The following is a 21,637-nucleotide window of genomic DNA, read 5'->3' on the forward strand; positions in this document are numbered from 1 at the left end:
AACTGATATGCCAGGTATCTGTACTGTATGTCCAGTTCACTTATTGCCAATCTCTGAGGGGAAAACAATCTGCCTATCTCCCTCCTCAGGCAGAAATATTTAACTGACTATTGATTTGATGCTCCCAGCGAGGCTCCTGTTTTCCCTGTGCTGGTCTTAACCCTTTGTAAAGCTTGCATTTTTCACCAAGGGTGCAGATGTTTGTGCCATCCTCTGCTCCTCCTACATGTTAAAGGGAAACAAAACAAGTCTTTCCATCAGAAAATTATTGACCACTGGGGAAAACAACAAACAATGAACTACGTATTTGTATACTAAGCAGCTGCCACATGACGAAGCAAGAGAGCAGCAGGAGTTGAAAGCTTTGCTGCGCTGGCGACGGCTCAGAGACGAGGTGCAGAACTCTGAAGAAGAGCTGCAGGTATTAAGGTAAAAATACAATGGCATATTCTTTTCCTTTGCACGCGTGTTCTCTCTCTCCCTCCCGCCCATTTTCCCCCCTGCATCCATCCATCCATCCATCCATTTCCCTCCAAAGGAAATACAGCCAAATCATCTGATTACATCTACTGCATTTCCTTATTTCCTTCTGAAGAAAAAAGTACCCTAATTAAATTGAACTAGGTTACTCATCTTCTGCATTATGTGAATTTTTTTAAAGGGTCAAAAATGTGGGTTTGTGTTTGATATAAAATGTTTCTAAACATTTTATAAGTGCTTCTGTTCAGGAAAATAGCAAGAGGCCATTTCCTGAACAAAGTTCCTTGTTTGAAGACATAATAGTTGCTTTATATTGTGGTTGAAGACCAGCACAAAGATGAGGTACAGTATCTAACTCAGTGGTTTTCAAACTTTTTTTTCTGGCGACCCAGTTGAAGAAAATTGTTGATGCCTGCGACCCAATGGAGCTGGGGATGAGGAGTTTTGGGTGTGGGAGGGGCTCAGGGCTGGGGCAGAGGGTTGGGGTGTGGGGGTGAGGGCTGCAGGGTGGAGCTGGGAATGAGAGGTTCGAGGTGTGGGAGGGGGCTGTGGGCTGGGGCAGAGGGTTGGGGTGCAGGAGGGGGTCAGGGCTCTGGGCTGGGGGTGCAGGCTCTGGGCAGGGGCTGGGGATGAGGGGTTTGGAGTGCAGGAAGGAGCTTTGGGTTTGGGGGGGGGCTCAGGGCTGGGGCAGGGGATTGGGGCACAGCTTACCTCGGGTGTCTCTTGGTCAGTGGCACAGCGGGGGTGCTGAGGCAGGTTTCCTGCCTGTCCTGGCCCCGCGGACTGCACTGTGCCCCGGAAGTGGCAAGCAGCAGGTCTGGCACCAGGTGGAGGCGCGCAAGCGGCTCTGCGCAGCTCTCGCCCGCGCGCACCGCCCCCCACAGCTCCCATTGGCTGGGAACTGTGTGGAGCCAGTGCTCGGGGCTTCAGCAGTGTACGGAGCCCCGTGGCCTCCCCACTAAGGAGCTGGACCTGCTGCTGGTCGCTTCTGGGGCACAGCGCGGTGTTGGAACAGGTAGGGACTAGCCTGTCTTAGCCAGGCAGCACCGCTGATGGGACTTTTGACATCCTGGTCGGCGGTGCTGACCAGAGCTGTCGCGACCCAGTGCCTGGGTTACGACCCACGGTTTGAAAATCACTGATCTAACTCACAGGCTGAATAAAGTCTTAAAAAACAAAGGACAACGCTTAATAATATATATATATATCTTTTGCATAGTAATAACTGAGATTTTGGGTTTTTTGTCCCAGGCATTGAAGCTAACAATGGACATGTCAAAGAAGGGGGCTCTTGCCTCACTAATAATGGCACAAAAACTGTGGGGTTGTTGCGATGGGGGTTTCTTGGGGGTTTGCGATGTTCTTTTCCCTTGGGATAACTGGAGGAGTTGTTTAACTTTTCCACACTGCGCAGCTTTTCTCACCACATCCTGTACCCAAGAAAATAAGGCTTGCCAGTTCCACCTCCAATTAGGCCTATGCTGCCCCACATATAAGCTTGTAGGATATGATTCAGAATATTGTAAACAACACACCTTTTCACTAGGACCTGAAAGGTTTTCCCTCTTGGACTCCTGCAGTTCACAAGAAGCAGATAAAGTTCTACCTTATGAACTCATGTTGTCCCAGTCAGTGTTATGCTCCAGCTCTGCATAACTCTACTCTTTTTAGTAGCTGCTTTGATGCTTATTGATGAATTGTACATCGGACTTGTAAGCAGGGTCAGACAAGTTACACATTTGCAAGTATGCAGTTTGATGATAGGTACAAACACAAAAGCAAGCCTTATCACTAGCTACCATACATCTGCTACCAACACAACTGCTGATTACCAGTTTATATTTTTAGACTAGGAACCTGGCTTCTGGTGATAGGTGGCTTATCTGGACATTTGCTTTCCTTTGTTTCAGTGTTGAGGAATCATGTTTGCCTTGTTTGACATTAATTATACAATTGTTGCTTTTTAAAAATGTGTGTGTGTGTGTGTGTGTGGGCATACATGTGTAGTGTAACCAACCAAATTTTTTTTGTAGGGCCAAAATGCTGTTTCCCATTTGACACTGAGAAGAGTTTTTGTCTTCTAATTTTGCCCTCTGCTCCCCTTCCCCCCCGGATATCCCAATCTCTCTATATATCTTCCATTCTGCTTGCCTTTCGCACAGTGGTATTCCCATATGAATGTGAAACAATCATTAATCATTTCTCCTCACAGACTCTGTCACTATTACATGTTACAGAGTAAGTGCTATAAAGGCAACTCATTGGTCTGGTGATCATTCCTGTCTCTTTGATTTCTATGGCTCATTTTAACTGCTGTCAAGGACATTTAAAAAAACAACAACAAGGAGTCCTTGTGACACCTTAGAGACTAACAAATTTATTTGGGCTTAAGCTTTTGTGGGCTAGAACCCACTTCATTTGAGTGGATACTCAGGATTTAAATGTTTGCTGCTGCTTACTGTATAGCCTGCAGTAGGTCTCCATTGTTTTTTTTATTGTTTATTCTGTATTGTCCCTTTCTTTAAGTATGTCTGTGTAGATCCCGCTGTATGTATGCATGTGACTTATGCATGCAAGATCAGAGTCTTTTGACACTTGCTTGTGCCCTGTGCTTCCTCATGCTCCTGTGTGAGGACATAACAGGGAGTGACCGCAACCCCCCCAGTTCCCTCTTGCTGCCCATGGTATTGAGATGAAATCCAGCAGAATCCAACCTGCTGCTCTTTTGTGTTAGCAGATTCAGGGCTGGTCTTACCATGAGGTGAACTGAGGCGTCTGCCTCAGGTGCCAGACTGTTGGGAGGTGCCACTAGGACCCAGAGTCTAGAAAATTGTGTCTGCTGCTGGTGCATATGTATTCTCTCTGCTCTAGATGCACAGAGATGGTGGAGTGCTGTGCTGGAGGAAGGAGGGCACAAGAGACATAGGCAGGCAGGGGAAAAGGTGAGAGGGAATAAGAGAAAGCAGCAGGAGCTGCAGGGAGAGAGAGGAGGCGGAGCCTCTTATGTACCTCTCTAGCACCCCCAGGAGCTTGGATTGATTAACACTAGCTTCTCAGGGAGCTTCCTGTTTCCTACTGCTTCCCTAAACCCACTTGAGGAGAACAGGCAGTCAATGAAGTAGTAGGAGCCAGTTAGGCCCTTAAGATACTGATATCTTCCCTCATTGAGGCCTGCTACCAGCCTGCTTATTTGTCCCCTTCAATTCAGTGTTGAGAGCCACTATACCTGGCACAGAACAGCAGTCATGAGTGAAAGAAGAAAATGCCCCTCTGGGGCAACATTCAGAAAAAGAAAGAAAGCAAAGGAAGCTTTTCTATCTAAGCAGGAAGGAGCTCTTCTGAGATACATAGACACAAATGTTCAAGGTGAGCTTTCCGGCCCCAGTGAGGATGTGAGTGGTGAGGAGATGCCTGATCTTCCAGTTAGTCAGAGTGCAGGTGATCTGGCAGCTACTGCAGCATCCATATCTCCATCTCAAATGGATGTAACCATGCACATTCCTGAAGAAAAGTGTAGATCAGAGAAGATTGTGAAGAGTGTGGTGGAGGTGCAAGAAACAGCTGCTGATGAGTTTAATTCCTTAAGTCTAGAGGATCCAGAACTGTGGACCCACTTGAGCAGTAGCCTGAGTGACTTCCTTGTACTGCATAGGCCAGAGCAAGTGAAAAACTTCATGTTCCCCAAAGACAATGAAAATAGAAGTTTCCATCCAACACCTTACTGGCGTGAAATTGCCAATGGTGACAAAGTGGAGAGGCCATGGCTTATGTACTCAAAAACTCAGAATTCTGCATACTGTTTTTGTTGTCCCTCTACAGCTAGAGAGAGACTTCTGAGCTCCTGGCTCCCAGCATTTTCATACTGGCCAGCTGTGGCCTTACTGGGGTGTGGCCCAGCTGCGGCCGATTCCCCAATCGGCCCAGCTTTTAGAGCTGCAGCTCTCCCCAGGGCTGCTTTCAAGCCCTTCCAGGCAGGAGCGGGTGTTCACCCCGCTACAAGAGGCCAAAGCAAACCTTCAAGAATAAGCCCACTAAGCGCCATATAAAAATAAGAGCTAGTGAAGTGGAATTGGTTATACTTGCAGTATTGGCGAAACATGCCTCAGGAACCGACTCCATGAGCAATGATGACCATGCAGAAACTGATTGAACTCCATTAGAGTCACTCATAGTACTGGCAGACCCCTACTGGAGGAACCACATATACACAAATGATGAACCTGGCACTGAGATCACTGCCATCACTGGAACAGAACCCAGTACTGAGAACACCATATGCCTTGGTACTGCCTTGGGAGAACGTGTATTCCTCTTTCCTGTCACCAGGTCACATTTTCTGACCATCGTCAAGCAGAAATCCACCTTCCTCAAGGTCATCGGGGACCCAGTGGAAAGAACTGGAATCTCTTCTTTCAGGGCTCTGTCACAGCTTTACTTTGACTGGCAATGGACTGGCCACCACCATGCAAACCAACCATACCTTTATGGCTTGCCACCATGGCCCTATTGAAGGCATATTGAAAACCGTCATCTCAGGCTTCCAGGAAGTTGATCCCCTTCTCACTCCAGGAAATGGGGAAGATCACATTCTCCAGCAGCATCCCTAGACAGACCACTGACACTGGGCAGGGAGGAATGTCAGGCATCATCAGACATAGTATAGGGACAGCAACACCAATCCCTTAGCCTCCCAAGAACTTCACTTCATTGTTGCCAGATGAAGCAGTAATTAGCTTTCCCAGAGCTGTTAATGAGGATAGCAGACATTTTGAACATTCAGTATTCAGTGATACAGGAGAAGTCCCATAAATTATTTGATATACTGACTGCATTGGATTCTGCTGGAATTGCTCTCCCAATAAAAAAAGGGATACTCAACCCTGCTAAAGTCTTCTTGTCAGACACCTACCACCATTCCTGCCACAGCAAAAAGGTTTGTAAAATGGTACCGAGTCCCACAGAAAGGATTTGAACATTTTTATGTTCAACCCAGCCTGGGCTTGTGAGTTGTCTCTGCTGTGCAGGAGAAATCTAGCTCCACAAAGAGTAACCCAAGGGAGAAAGGAAAAAAAATAAAATTGACCTTTCTGGAAGGAAAGCTTACTCTTCCACTTCCCTGGAACTCTGTATAAGTACAACTTTTTAACATGGGGCAGGACATAATCAGTGAGGACCATTTAGTAGCTAAAACTGCTCTGCAGGTGGCCATGGACACCTCAGACACTAGTCAGATGCATGGCTAGAGCTATAACGATGCAAAGAGCCTCATGGCTAATAGGGTCAGGCATCCCCAAGGAGATGCAAGCTGTAATACAAGCTGCAATACCTGCCCTACAAAATAATTGAATATTTAGCAAATATTCTACACTCCATTAAAGATTTGAGGGCCACCCTGTGCTCCTTGGGGATTTGCATACCAGACCCATATTGTAAGTCTTACAAGTATCAGCCTCATAAAGTATGCTGGTCTTCCTTCTTCTCGGTATCATGCTCCCAACCTGCTGCAAGACAGCAGATTTGATGGGATTGTTGGGAGCCAGACCCAAGTCAGTCTAGGACAGAATGTATTCTTTGGAAGTCACCTTGTCCGCTTCCACCAGGCTTGGTCTTCCATCACATCTGACAGGTGGATGTTAGAGATCATCATTCATAGCTATCCCATCCAATTCCAATCCTTGCCCCCCAGCCATCCCTTTTCAGGGATACTTTTCTACAAACAGAAGTTGCCTTGTTGCTTCATCTAGAAGTCACAGATGAAGTACTGCAGGATTAGAGGGAAAGAGGCTTCTGGTCCTGATATTTCCATATTCTGAAGAAGAAAGAGGGTCTTCATCCTATCATAGACCTGGGAAGACTTTACAAATGCATATGCTGTCTCAGATTCAGGATGGTGATCCTTGCCTCCATTATTCCATCCCTTCAGGCTCAGAATTGGTTCATGGCTCTTGCCTAATAGGATGTGTATTTTCATTCACTCAACCCGCAGGAAATACCAGAGGTTCACAGTAGGGACCAACCATTACCAGTACAATGTATTGTCATTCAGACTCTACATAGAATGGTGAGATAAAATGGTATACCTAAGGAGGAAAGGCATCCACAACATATGTACCTAGGCAACTGGCTGATCAGAGGCAGGAGACCACTACACCCCTGAAATACATCCTCTCCCTGTTTGCCCAGCTGGCCCTCTTGGTGAACTATAAGAAGTCATCTTTCACTCCATGAGAGATGATAAAATTAATAAGAGCCACGATCAACTCCCAGTCAGTAGAAGTATCAGGACAGGTCCCTGTCCCAGCAATCAATACTGAACTAAATAATATCAGATCCAGGCGGTATGGACTTGCCTCGGAATCCTAGGTCATATGTCAGCATGCACATATGTGACATCACTTGCCAGACTTCATCTATGGCCTCTGTAACTCTGGCTGAGGTCAGTCTATTCCACATCAAGACATCAGATGAATAATAAGGTCATAGTCCCACCTTATGTCATCTTGGAACTGAACTGGTAGTTAGATTCCAAGAATATATGAAGAGGAATACCATTCTCTGCCCCTCCTCCCACAATGACAATAATCATGGATGCGTTAGTAACCAGTTGGGGACCCCATCTGCACCATCCCCAGATGCAAGGGACTTAGTTACAGGATGACATGAAATTTGACGCAAACATCTTGGAGCTCAGAGCTATCAGGCTTCCATGCATGACATTTATCTTTGTTCTATGAAATTCAGATCTTTACAGAAAATGCATCTAAAATGTACTATATTAAAAAGCAAGGAGAAACCTGATCATTACCCCCGTGCCAAGAAGCTATCAAGCTATGGACGTGGTGTCATTAGCGTGGAATAACCCCAATGGCTCTTCACCTTCCAGGAGTTAGCAACAACCTGGTGGATTTCTTACAGACAATCAATCATTAACCATGAATCCACACTGACTGCAACATTTTGAAGAACCACAGTTACTATAAAGTAAATAACCATTCGTTCCCTTTTCTTTTCCTCTCATTGTTAAAGTGGAACTTTCACACTGAAAAACTTCTAAAACATAAAAAAACAGTGGACATTTCAGAGATAAAACTGGAACCAGGATCAGGATCTAAATTTTACATGTTGTCACTATCTTTATAATTGGCCAAAACAAAATCCTCAGTCTGATTACCTGCAGATTAATTTGGAGAAGGGAATTAAAAAATTAAAAAATTGGTTGAGAACTTTGCAACATGGTCTTTAGATCCCTTAAAACAGCTGTGATCCCATTTGTGGTTGTTGCAGAATCTTAATGTGCAGTAGCTTGGCCATTGTGGCATGCCACCCTTGGCAGTACTCCTAAAACTGGAATTTAATCATTAGCCAAATATAGAGTACTGTTTTCTTGCACCTTCAAGCATAAGATCGTAGTACGCTTACCTCTAACTTGAATAGCTGCAAAATAATATTAGTAGTCATGCAATTATCCTATCCTTTATTATATCCAGCCACAGAATTAGACTGGATAACCTCCTGCATCAGCAAATTCCCCTGGTAAGCTACACAGTGTGTGAGAAGTATTTAATTTCATTGGTTCTAAAAGTGCTGCTTTTCAGGTTCAGGTTTCTTCTTAATCTTGATGTATAAAACAGGGTAAAAGGAGGAACTAATCAGATTTCATAATGCCAACCTACCATCATAAATTGGATACCTTAGTGAAGTCCCCACTGACTTATTTTTGTGTTAATAATTCTAGCTTTTGCAATTATAGCTCATTATATGTAAGTCCTACAATGCCTATAGCTTTTTTATCTTCAGATCTTTTCAGTCTTCACTACATATTTCTTAAATTGTGATGACCAAACTTAGATCCATTAGGTATAGACTGAGATAATCTAAGCACTCTGTTTGCCTTTTTGGCTGCAGATATGCACCAGGCAAGCATTTTCATTGACTTATCCATGATAACAGAGTATGGTGGAGCTGTCAGTGTTGAATGGGTGGAAGAGGAAAGGGAGATTGGAAGTTATGTTTTTCATCATGTTGAGTTTAAGTTGGCAGTAAGACATCAAAGAAGAGATGTCATTCAAAGGCAGTCAAAGATGCAAGTCTGACCAAAGGGGGAGAATTCAGGGTCAGAGAGGCAGATCTGTGCATCACCTGCATAGAGGGGGTTGTTAGTGAAAATTGCTTTGAAAATCTAATTAAGTTCCATCTAATTGTCACTTTTGTCTGTTTTTATTAGTATTTTCAAAAAGCTAAAAGTGATGAGACCTTTATGTTCACACAAGTCCTTTCTCAATTGTATTTCATCTCCTCTTACTTGATTCATCAGTAAAGTCTACAGAATTGTGATATTGCAACCATTTCCATGACTGCAGACCAAAATGGCATTATGTGGGGTTTTTGTGTGTGTTTGAAGGATCAATCAGAATGAAATCCTGAGTTGTGTGTGTGTCAAGGTTCGTTCCCCACTCTGAACTTTAGAGTACAGATATAGGGACCTGCATCGGAACCCCTAAACTGAATTACCAGCTTAGATCTGGTTTTGCTGCCACCACTCCCAAGTACTAATTCCCTTCCCTGGGTAGCCTTGAGAGACTTCTTCACCAATTTCCTGGTGAACACCGATCCAAACCCTTGGATCTTAACACAAGGAGAATTTAACCATCCCCTCTCCTTTCCCACACCAATTCCTGGTGAGTCCAGATCCAATCCCCTTGGATCTTAAAACAAGGAAAAATTAATCAGGTTCTTAAAAAGAAGGCTTTTAATTAAAGAGAGAAAGGTAAAAATCATCTCTGTAAAATCAGGATGGAAAATAGCTTTACAGGGTAATCGGATTCAAAGAGCCCAGAGGAGCCCCCTCTAGCCTTAAGTTCAAAGTTACAGCAAACAGAGGTAAACCCTCTAGCAAAAGGAACATTTACAAGTTGAGAAAACAAAGATAAACCTAACACGCCTTGCCTGGCTGTTACTTACAAGTTTGAAATATGAGACACTTGTTCAGAAAGATTTGGAGAGCATGGATTGATGTCTGGTCCCTCTTAGTCCCAAGAGCGAACAACCCTCAAAACAAAGAGCACAAACAAAAGCCTTCCCCCCACCAAGATTTGAAAGTATCTTGTCCCCTTATTGGTCCTTTGGGTCAGGTGTCAGCCAGGTTACCTGAGCTTCTTAACCCTTTACAGGTAAAAGGATTTTGGAGTCTCTGGCCAGGAGGGATTTTATAGTATTGTACACAGGAGGGCTGTTACCCTTCCCTTTATAGTTATGACAGTGTGTGAAAGAGAACTCTTATTCAAGTATGATTACACTACCTGCTAATGTAGCAAGGAGGCTGCTGAAAATTTCAGGTATAGTCTGTTGTTTTTAGTATACATGTCAACTTTTCAAGGCTGTGAATATGAATAATATGAAAATCCACACTTTAAAACCACAGCAGATGGTTGCAGAAGTTCGCCACTCATGGCAACACGATGGGGTGGTTATTGCAGGGATCCCTGGGCAGTAATAAACTGAGTTAATTTTGACCACCTATCTAGTAGTAGCCATTGGCTAGTCTAATCTATTTAAGTTCTTTTACCACAAGCCTGTCTGTGTCAGCGATCCCGCGAAGTCAAGGATGATCTCTTTCACAGGTGTTTATTTTTTATGGGTCCTTCAATGACTGAGGAGTCTGATCCTTGAGCCACAGACTCGTTGGCAGACATTGTGGGTGGTGTTGGAAGTCAGGGTTGGGCCGCGATTGCTGCGTGACAGTTGTCTGTCTTCTCTGGCGTTTTTCTGCAACCAGGGCAAGGCGATTTTCCTCAAAAACGAATGTTCCCTCTCTGACAAGTCTTTGCCAGTTATCCCTGTCCTGGGCTACTGTCTCCCAGTGTGTGGTGTCAATGCCACACCTCTTGATGTTTATCTTGAGGATGTCTTTAAAGCGTTTCTTTTAGTCTCCCTGTTTGCTTTCTCCTTTGGTGAATTGGGCATACAGCAGTTGTTTTGGTAAGCATACATCAGGTGTGTGCACACACTGCCCACTCCACCTCAGTTGGTACTGGATAATCAGGGCCTCATCACTGAAGATATTGGCCTCTGTGAGGACACTGGCATTAGTGCAGCGAACTTTATGTTGAGGATCCTCCGAAGAAAGTCCTGGTGCTGGTTTTTCAGGTGTTTTCTGTAGGTCAACTAAGTCTCACAGCTGTAGAAGAGAGTTGGGATTACCACCGCTTTATAAACTAAAAGTCAAGTATGTGTTCTGATGTTGTGGTGATGAACACCCGTTGAGACAGTCTGCAAAAGGCAAAGCTGGCGCAGTGGATTCTGTGCTGTATCTTGACATCTATGTCTGCCCTCTGTGAGAGATGACTGCCAAGATAGAAAAAGTATTCTGTTTTCCACTTCTTCTCTGTCAGTGTAGATCTTTCTTGCTGGATCTGATGCTTGACTGGGAGCTGGCTGGTGGAGAACTTTTGTTTTGCTGATGTTCAGAGTTAGCCCTAGGCTTTTGTAAGCTTCAGAAAAGCAATTAAGGGCTGTTTGTAGATCCTCCTTTGAGTGTGCAACTGCAGCACAATCATCTGCCTATTGGAGTTCGGTTATTGTTGCCGATATTACTTTAGTTCTGGCATGGAGATGGGAAAGGTTGAAGAGGTTGCCATCAGTTGTGATATTGGACGCCAATGCTATGTGGCAAATGGTCTTGGGTTAACATTTTCATAGCTGCTAAGAAAATGGAGAAAAGGGTGGGTGCCAATACACAACCTTGTTTTACCCAGTTTGGATGACAAAGGGCTCTGAGGTAGAGCCACTGCACAGAATGGAGGCAGTCATCTGGTAATGGTGGAATCTTACAATGGTGATAAATTTGCTTGGGCAGCCAAACTTCGACATGATTTTTCACAGAGCCTCATGGTTGACAGAATCAAAGGCTTTGGTCAGATCAATAAAGGCCATATACAGCTCCTGGTGTTGTTCTTGATATTTTTCCTGGATCTGCCTGGCTGATCCGGTGGTGCCTCGTGATGGTCTGAAGCCACACTGGGACTCTGGAAGTACTTTCTCTGCAAGAGGGAGCAGGCAATTCAGTAAGAATCTAGCAAGAATCTTCCCAGCAATGGAGAGGAGGGCAATGTCTCGATAGTTGCCACAGTCGGCCCTGTGTCCCTTTTTGAAAATGGTGATGATGTTAGCATTATGTAAGTCAGTGGGGATTTCTTTGGGGTGCCAGATTTTGAGGAGCAGCAAATGAAGCTTGTTACTCATTGTTTCTCCCCCTACTCTCAGTACTTCAGCTGGTATGCCATCAGGACCTGGTACTTTATTGTTCTTCATTTGTTTAATTGCTTTGCAAACCTCCTCAGGTGGTGTGGGTTGGCAAGAGTTTCCTAGATTGGGTGCTGTGGATGGAGTCGATGGTGTCGTCAGTCACAGTAATTTTACCACATGTATCACTCTAGTAAATGAGTGTCTTCCAGCATAGGTGCTGATTCCGTGGGTGCTCATGAAAAAAAAATTAGCATGTGCTTAGCACCCACCGGCAGCCAAGCTCCCCGTCTCTCCCCAGCGCCTCCTGCCCACCAGCAGCCCCCACCAATCAACTCCTCCCTCTCCCTCCCAGCACTTCCTGCATGCCATGATCAGCTGTTCAGCAGCGTGCAGGAGGCTCTGGGAGAGAGGGGACCGGGCGTCCTCCAGGCAGGGGGTGGGAAGAAACGGGATGGGGGTGTGACCTTGGCAGAAGGGGTGGAGTGGGGAGGGACCAGGGGCAGAGTGGGGCTTGGAGGAAGGGGTGGAGTTGGGATGGGCCTAGGGTGGAATAGGGGTTGTGCACCCCTCGGTAGAGAGGAAGTCGGCACCTATACATTCCAGTAATACATTAAGAAATATGGCTAACATCTGTCATATGTTTGTTCTCTTATCCTCTGCTTAGGGAAAGAAGTGTGTACAATGAAGAGTTTAGTTTTGGAATTTTTTTAAATTTTATATATATATTTATACACACACACACACACACACACACACACACACACACACACACTGCTGTATGTTTGTTAGAGAATGCAAAGTCAAAAAATGTGCCTTGCATTTGGAGTGGAACATGTTATGGTTTTGTGATGGTCTTCGTTTCTGTGGGAATTAATTCAACAGTTTTAGGTTGGCCCCTGAAAAACCACTGTCTCTTCAATAGATGACCTTTATCCTTAATGTAGAGAGTTCCATTGTGCTAGAAGAGTAAAACTGTCAACCAGAGCCTTCATCCTGGAGCTTTAGATGGCCTTTTAATACCCTTGGCCCAGGCCATTGAGGACCGAAACCTTGTTTCAATATTCTGAGGGAAGTCAGAGTCGGGGTGCAGGACTGCTTTGATGTGTTCATGGTAGTCTGCATTGCTCAGACAATGTGCTGCAACCTTCTGTACCAGTTGGACTTTCCTAAGTGTTGAATGCTTTTGATATTTTGCAGTGCTGTAGTCAAGCTGAGAAGGCTTCAATAACTAACACTAGGTCATCATTTGCCAAGATGGGATGGTGTCTCCTAGCCCAGTGGCTCTCAACCTTTCCAGATTACTGTCTGATTTGTTTTGCGAACCCCCAAATTTCACTTCACTAAAAACTACTTGCTTACACAATCAGACATAAAAATACAAAGTGTCACAGCACATTATTACGGAAAAAATGCTTACTTTTTCATTTTACCATATAATTATAAAATAAATCAATGGGAATACAAATATTGTACTTATATTTCAGTGTATAGCATATAGAGCAGTATAAATAAGTCATTGTCTGTATGAAATTTTAGTTTGTACTGACTTTGCTAGTGCTCTTTATGTAGCCTGTTGTAAAACTAGGCAAATATCTAGATGAGTTGATGTACCCCCTGGAAGAACTCTGCATACCCCAGGGGTACATGTACCCCGGGTTGAGAATCACTGTCCTAGCCAAGCGGAGATGATAAAGTGTTACTCATGATTAAGGTAAAGATTCTGTCATGGTTATTTTTAGTAAAAGTCAGGCACAGGTCGTGGGCAATAAACAAACATTCACAGAAGCCCGCAACCTGTCCCAGACTTTTACTGATAATCCCAGGGCGGGATGGGACGGACAACGAATAGAGCACTTCTGGGGACTTGCAGCTGCTCCAGTCTCGCTGCTCCTGTGGCAGGGGCTGACTGCCGCTGCTCCAGCCACAGGGGGGCTGATCCAACCCCAGCCACTGCTCCAGCAGGCCCAGGGCCGCTGTTCCATTGGGCCTGGGGCCGACTACTGGTCAGCTGTTCCAGCGGGCTTGGGGCTGACTACCTGTCAACTAATGTTCCCTCTAATTTTTTACCTCCATGTGCAGAATGTATTTTGTTATGTGCACCAATATGGAGGTGATGAATGGCGGGGATGGGGCCAAGGGGTTCGGAGTGTAGGAGGGGGCTCAGGGCTGGGGCAGAGGGTTGGGGTGTGGGCTCCGGCTGGGGGTGCTCTGGGGTGGGGCCAGGGATGAGAAGTTTGGGGTGCAGGCTGCCCCAGGGCTGTGATGGGGAGAGAGAACTCGCCCCAGCCCTCTCCCGCCGCAGTAGCCCGGGGCTGGTGGAGAGCACCTCTCCCCAGCCGCGGCAGCTCCTGGGCTGGGAGGAGAGGTGCCTCTCCCCGGCTGCAGCAGCTCTGGGGCTGGGGAAGAGGCGCCTCTCCCCGCTGCAGCCCTGCATGCCCCCATATCTCTCCTATCCAGTCCAGGCCCCTGTGGCTACGAGCCTGCATGGCTATTGATAGCCTGCTGCGCAGCCACGCAGCTTAGAGGGAACTTAGCTGTCAGCTGTTCCAGCTCCAGGGGTGTTGACCCAACCCCACCCACTGCTCCAGCCCTTCCCCAGAACTAGTCACAGAAGTCCTGGAAAGTCACAGAATCTGTGACCTCCAAGAGAGAATTGGATCCTTACTCAAGATGCAGCTATGTGAGAGCTTAGTATCAGTGAAAAGTCCTGGAGCATTCCTTAAGCTACAGACTGAATTGACCAGTTGTGGGTGTGTACCTTCAACCAAAGGAGACTGCACCGTGACTGTAAACTCTTCAGAATGCTTTTATCCGTCCACCACTATCACCTCTGTCTTGCCCAGGTTTAGTTTCAACCAGCTCTTCTTCATCCCTGACCCGATCTGATCCAAGCACTTGGCTATCTTGGTGGTAGTGGTATGATTGTATGTGGAGAAGGATGGGTAGAGTTGTGTGTCATCTACATATTTCTGGTCCTTGAGTCCAGGCCATCTGACCAGTTCACCTAGTGGCTGTATGTAGATGTTGAATAGGACCAGACTGAAAATTGATCCATGAATTTTTGGATGAAATGGAGTTTCATTAGAAAATGCCATTTAATCAAACCTGAAATGTGTCACAAAAACATATTGGGGTTGATGAACTTCTGCTGAACCACAGGCATGTTTCTGTTAGAAAATGGGGACTGTCTTTTGATTTACAATAATTTCTAGTTCTGTATGAAATGTAATGCTCTGAATACTTGCATATTAAAAATGACTTTGGATTAGATGGACCACTGGTTCCCAAATTTTACTGGATCATGTACCACCTGCTTGAAAAATTGATGTTTGAAATATCACATGCTTATTTCTCCTTTTTGTGCATTTTTATTTTAGGTATTAATAGGCTTACCTTAAGTACTTATGGACTCTCTAGTAAAATAATTACCTGAAGAAGCTTAAAATGTTTGATTATAACTAGGGTTATCCAAAAAACAAGAATACAGTTCAGTGAAAAATTGTGAGGCTTTGATATTTGTTTTCTTTCTGATGTGGAGTGAAACCAAAAATAAAATAAAATAGAAAGCAAGATAGAGACCTCCCCAAAATGATTACCTTGGATATAAGAGACCCAGGTTGAAGTCCTGCTCAGGATCAGGTGGAGCAAGGACTTGAGCCTCAGTCTCCCACATCCCAGATGGGTGTCCTAACCCAGTGGTTCTCAAGCAGGGATCTGCAGCAAACCATTTCAGGAGGTCTGCCAAGCAGGAAGCCCGAAGCCCAGGTGTCCCATGGGGCTGAAGCTCTGAGGCTCAGGGCTCTGAGTCTTGGCAGAAGCCGCCCCGTGGTGCTGAAGCCCCAAGCCCCACAACCCCACAGAGCTAAAGCTCTGAGCCACCCCTCTCCCCGAGGGGCTAAAGCCCTGAGCCTCCTGCTGAAATTTTTTGGTATGTCACTGAAGAACATTCAATCGGTTGAACTTTTTTTTTTTTACTTGTCTAATTTAAGTTTGAAGTTCTTGCTAATTCTTATCATGATTACTGATGAATTTGAGCCAAATTTCAGTCTGGTTCTCTTTTTTTTACAAAAGTTAACTCAAGAAAAATACCAAGCATTTTGAGTAGTTCTCGGAGAAAACAAAAAAAGTGCCATTAGTGAGAAAGGTGCGTGTGTGTGTAAAATGCAAGGCAGCTCAGAGGGGGGAGGAGGTAGGCAGAAGTAGGCAACCTATGGCACGTGTGCCGAAGGCGGCATGCGAGCTGATTTTCAGTGGCACTCACACTGCCCGGGTCCTGGCCACCAGTCCGGGGCGGCTCTGCATTTTAATTTAATTTTAACTGAAGATTCTTAAACATTTTAAAAACCTTATTTACTTTACATACAACAATAGTTTAGTTATGTATTATAGACTTATAGAACAAGACCTTCTAAAAACGTTAACATGTATTACTGGCACGCGAAACCTTAAATTAGAGTGAATAAATGAAGACTCGGCACACCACTTCTGAAAGGTTGCCGACCCCTGGGAGTGTTGGGTGCATCTTGGCTGGAAGTGAGGGTATCAGGCAGTTTCAGCTCCATGAAGCCTTTTTTGCTACTCTGCCCGTCTGACTCCCAGTGAAGCAGAGCCCCGCCTCCTAGATGCTTGCAGTGTTGGGGAAATTGCACAGGGGTTCATCCTCCTTGGCAAAGACTCCAGATGCAGCAGACCAGCTGCTTTGCTGCTGAAGAGTCAGGCCTGTATCTAGGCTTCTATTCACCAGACCAACCAATCACCCCCATCCCCAACTTCCCTGCAGAGACAGGAGAGAATTCCCCATGTGTCCCCTGCCTCGCAGCCTTGCAGGGGCCAGGCTGCAGCCTCTGTAAGGCACAGGAATCAAAATACTCAAAAACCAGTGGGAGAACACTTTAACCTGTCTGGTCATTCAGTGACAGACCTGCGGGTGGCTATATTACAACAGAAAAACTTCAAAAACAGACTCCAAAGAGAGACTGCAGAGCTAGAATTGATATGCAAACTAGACACAATCAACTCCGGTTTGAATAAGGACTGGGAATGGCTGAGCCATTACAAACATTGAATCTATCTCCCCTTGTAAGTACTCTCACACTTCTTATCACACTGTCTGTACTCGGCTAGCTTGATTATCACTTCAAAAGGTTTTTTTTCTCTTAATTAATTGGCCTCTCAGAGTTGGTAAGACAACTCCCACCTGTTTATGCTCTCTGTATGTGTGTATATATATCTCCTCATTATATGTTCCATTCTATATGCATCCGAAGAAGTGGGCTGTAGTCCACGAAAGCTTATGCTCTAATAAATTTGTTAGTCTCTAAGGGTATGTCTACACTACGAAATTAGTTCGAATTTATAGAAGCCGGTTTTATTGAAATCGGTTGTATACAGCCGATTGTGTGTGTCCACACAATAAAATGCTCTAGGTGCTCTAGTCGGCGGACCGCGTCCACAGTACGAGGCTAGCGTCGACTTCTGGAGCATTGCACTATGGGTAGCTATCCCACAGCTATCCCACAGTTCCCGCAGTCTCTGCCGCCCCTTGGAATTCTGGGTTGAGATCCCAATGCCCGGATGATGCAAAACAGTGTCGCGGGCGGTTCTGGGTACATGTCGTCAGGCCCCTCCCTCCCCCGTCACAGCAACGGCAGACAATAGATTCGCGCCTTTTTACCTGGGTTACCTGGGTTACCTGTGCAGACAACATGGAGCCCGCTCAGCTCAGCTGAGCTCACCGTCACCATATGTCCTCTGGGTGCCGGCAGACGTGGGACTGCATTGCTACACAGCAGCAGCAGCTAACTGCCTTTTGGCGGTAGACGGTGCAGTAGACTGGTAGCCTTCATCGGCGATCTGGGTGCTGGCAGCCGTGGGGCTTGCCTTTTGGCAGTAAATGGTGTATTACGACTGTTAGCCATCCTATTACAAGTCGGGTCATCGTACGTTAGCAGAGTCTTCCCTGAGCAGCCGATTGTGCAATAGGCCTGAAGACCATCGTCATACACCGCCCCGTATTTGCTGCCAAGCACCCAGAAAGATGCCGAGGGCTATCAGTCACGCTGCACCGTCGTCTTAAGATGTAAAAAAATAGATTTGCTCTGTATTCATTTGCTTCCCCCTCCCTCCGTCAAATCAACGGCCTGCTAAACCCAGGGTTTTCAGTTTAATCTTTGGGGGGGACCAGTCTGTGACAGTTGTTTGTGTCTCTCCCTGATGCACAGCCACCGTTCTTTATTTTAATTCCCTGTGCCTGTACGCCATGTCGTCACTCGGCCCCCCTCCCTCCTTCCCCTAGGCCGTCAGATACTACGTTTGCGCCACAGCTCAGAGAGCCGAGAAGTGGGACTGCATTGCTACACAGCAGCAGCTGCTAACTGCCTTTTGGTGGTAGACGGTGTAGCATGAGTGATAGCCGTGGGGCTGGCAGCCGTAGGGCTGCATTGCACCAGCCCCTTGCAGGCGATGGTATATTATGACTGGTACCCGTCGTCGTCATACTGGTATGGCTGTCAATCATGGCCACCTGGGCAGACATGCTACTGTTTTGATGATGACGGTTACCAGTCGTAATATACTATTTTCTGCCAATTGCCCAATATTGTCTGCTAAGCACCCAGAAGAGGCCGAGGGCGATGCTGGGTGCTGGCGGACGTGGGGCTGGCAGACGTGGGGCTGCATTGCTACACAGCAGCAGCCCCTTGCCTTTTGGCAGATGATGGTATATTATGATTGGTACCCATCGTCATCGTACTGGTATGGCTGTCACTCATGCTGCACCGTCGGCTGCCACCTTAAGATGTAAAAAATAGATTTGTTCTGTGTTCATTTGCTTCCCCTTCCTCCGTGAAATCAACGGCCTGCTAAGCCCAGGGTTTCCAGTTTAATCTTTGGGGGGACCATTCTGTGTGACAGTTGTTTGTGTTTCTCCCTGTTCCTGTACCTGTACGCCATGTCGTCACTCGGCCCTCCCTCCCTCCCTCCCTCCTTCTCCTGGTCCATCAGATACTACTTTCGCGCCTTTTTTCTGACCAGGCGCCATAGCTAGCACTGGGATCATGGAGCCCGCTCAGATCACCGCGGCAATTATGAGCACTATGAACACCACGCGCATTGTCCTGGAGTATATGCAGAGCCAGAACATGCCAAAGCGAAACCCGGACCAGGCAAGGAGGCGATTGCAGCGCGGCGATGAGAGTGATGAGGAAATTGACATGGACATAGACCTCTCACAAGGCACAGGCCCCAGCAATGTGGAAATCATGGTGTCACTGGGGCAGGTTGATACCGTTGAACGCCGATTCTGGGCCCGGGAAACAAGCACAGACTGGTGGGATCGCATCGTGCTGCAGGTATGGGACGATTCCCAGTGGCTGCGAAACTTTCGCATGCGTAAGGGCACTTTCATGGAACTTTGTGACTTGCTTTCCCCTGCCCTGAAACGCCAGGATACCAAGATGAGAGCAGCCCTCACAGTTGAGAAGCGAGTGGCGATAGCCCTGTGGAAGCTTGCAACGCCAGACAGCTACCGGTCAGTCGGGAATCAATTTGGAGTGGGCAAATCTACGGTGGGGGCTGCTGTGATCCAATTTGCCAGGGCAATGAAAGACCTGGTGATAGCAAGGGTAGTGACTCTGGGCAACGTGCAGTCAATAGTGGATGGTTTTGCTGAAATGGGATTCCCAAACTGTGGCGGGGCCATAGACGGAACCCATATCCCTATCTTGTCACCGGAGCACCAAGCCACCGACTACGTAAACCGCAAGGGGTACTTTTCAATGCTGCTGCAAGCCCTGGTGGATCACAAGGGACGTTTCACCAACATCAACGTGGGATGGCCGGGAAAGGTACATGATGCTCGCGTCTTCAGGAACTCTGCTCTGTTTTGAAAGCTGGAGGAAGGGACTTTCTTCCCGGACCAGAAAGTGACCATTGGGGATGTTGAAATGCCTATCGTGATCCTTGGGGACCCAGCCTACCCCTTAATGCCATGGCTCATGAAGCCGTACACAGGCAGCCTGGACAGGAGTCAGGACCTGTTCAACTACAGGCTGAGCAAGTGCCGAATGGTGGTGGAATGTGCATTTGGACGTTTAAAAGCGCGCTGGCGCAGCTTACTGACTCACTCAGACCTCAGCGAAAAGAATATCCCCATTGTTATTGCTGCTTGCTGTGCGCTCCACAATATCTGTGAGAGTAAGGGGGAGACCTTTATGGCGGGGTGGGAGGTTGAGGCAACTCGCCTGGCCGCTGATTACGCGCAGCCAGACACCAGGGCGGTTAGAGGAGCACAGCAGGGCGCGGTGCGCATCAGAGAAGCTTTGAAAACTAGTTTTGTGACTGGCCAGGCTACTGTGTGAAACTTCTGTTTGTTTCTCCTTGATGAACCCTCCAACACCCCCCCCCCCGACCTGGTTCACTCTACTTCCCTGTAAACCAACCACCCCACCCCACCTTCCCCTCCCCTCCCGCTTGCAGAGGCAATAAAGTCATTGTTTTTTCACATTCATGCATTCTTTATTAGTTCCTTACAGAGGTAGGGGGATAATTGCCAAGGTAGCCTGGGATGGGTGGGGGAGGAGGGATGGAAAAGGACACACTGCATTTTAAAACTTTAACTCTTATTGAAGGCCAGCCTTCTGATGCTTGGGCGATCATCTGGGGTGGAGTGACTGGGTGGATGGAGGCCCCCCCCACCGTGTTCTTGGGCGTCTTGGTGAGGAGGCTATAGAACTTGGGGAGGAGGGCTGTTGGTTACACAGGGGCTGTAGCGGCGGTCTCTGCTCCTGCTGCCTTTCCTGCAACTCAACCATACGCTCGAGCATATCACTTTGATGCTCCAGCAGACGGAGCATTGCCTCTTGCCGTCTGTCTGCAAGCTGACGCCACCTATCGTCTTCAGCCCGCCACTTGCTCTGTTCTTCCCGCGATTCAGCCCGCCACCTCTCCTCTCGTTCATATTGGGCTTTTCTCATCTCCGACATTGACTGCCTCCACGCATTCTGCTGTGCTCTATCAGCCTGGGCGGACATCTGCAGCTCCGTGAACATCTCGTCCCTCGTCTTACGTTTTCTCTTTCTAATGTTCACGAGCCTCTGCGAAGGAGAAACATTTGCAGCTGGTGGAGGAGAAGGGAGAGGTGGTTAAAAAAGACACATTTTAGGGAACAATGGGTACACTCTTTCATTACAAGGTCGCATATTTCGGCTTGCAGGCAGCCATCGTAGGCCACAGTGTTTTGGCTTTTTTAACCTTCTTAACATGCGGGAAAGGTTGCAAACAGCAGCGCATTTCCCATATCAAGGATGAATTGGGTTGTCCATTTAAAATGGGGTTTCAATGTAAAAGGAGGGGGCTGCGGTTTCCCGGTTAACATGCGGCACAAACACAAGTAAACCACCCCCCCACACACACACACACGATTCTCTGGGATGATCACTTCACCCCTCCCCCCCACCGCGTGGTTAACAGCGGGGAACATTTCTGGTCAGAAGAGCAGGAACGGGCGCCTCTGAATGTCCCCCTTAATAAAATCACCCCATTTCAACCAGGAGAGCTTTCTAGAGATGTCCCTGGAGGATTTCCGCTCCATCCCCATACACGTTAACAGACTTGCTTGCTTTTTTTTTGTAATGTTTACAAATATTTACAAAGTTACACTCACCAGAGGTCTCCTGTGTGCCCTGAGGGTCTTGGGTGAGTTCGGGGGTTACTGGTTCCAGGTCCAGGGTCACAAACATATCCTGGCTGTTGGGGAAACCGGTTTCTCCGCTTCCTTGCTGCTGTGAGCTACCTACAGTACCTCCATCATCATCTTCCTCGTTCCCCGAAGCGTCTTCCCTGTGTGTTTCTCCAGTGAGAGAGTCATAGCACACGGTTGGGGTAGTGGTGGCTGCACCGCCTAGGATCGCATGCA

At 46.8% G+C, this 21,637-nt stretch overlaps 1 protein-coding gene across 3 annotated transcripts in view; it reads left to right on the forward strand.

The window, feature by feature from the left end:
* AOPEP (aminopeptidase O (putative)) overlaps positions 1–21,637 on the forward strand; it is a 408,370-nt gene that overhangs the window by 159,061 nt on the left and 227,672 nt on the right. For 2 of the 3 annotated variants that reach the window (XM_054031546.1, XM_054031547.1), the window contains exon 10: positions 320–429. In XM_054031546.1, coding sequence (XP_053887521.1) covers positions 320–429 — 110 coding nt within the window. The remainder of the gene's footprint in view (positions 1–319; positions 430–21,637) is intronic. The other variant, XM_054031548.1, reaches the window with a different exon arrangement.

The sequence above is a fragment of the Malaclemys terrapin genome, chromosome 6, assembly GCF_027887155.1.
Source record: "Malaclemys terrapin pileata isolate rMalTer1 chromosome 6, rMalTer1.hap1, whole genome shotgun sequence".
Taxonomy (NCBI): domain Eukaryota; kingdom Metazoa; phylum Chordata; order Testudines; family Emydidae; genus Malaclemys; species Malaclemys terrapin.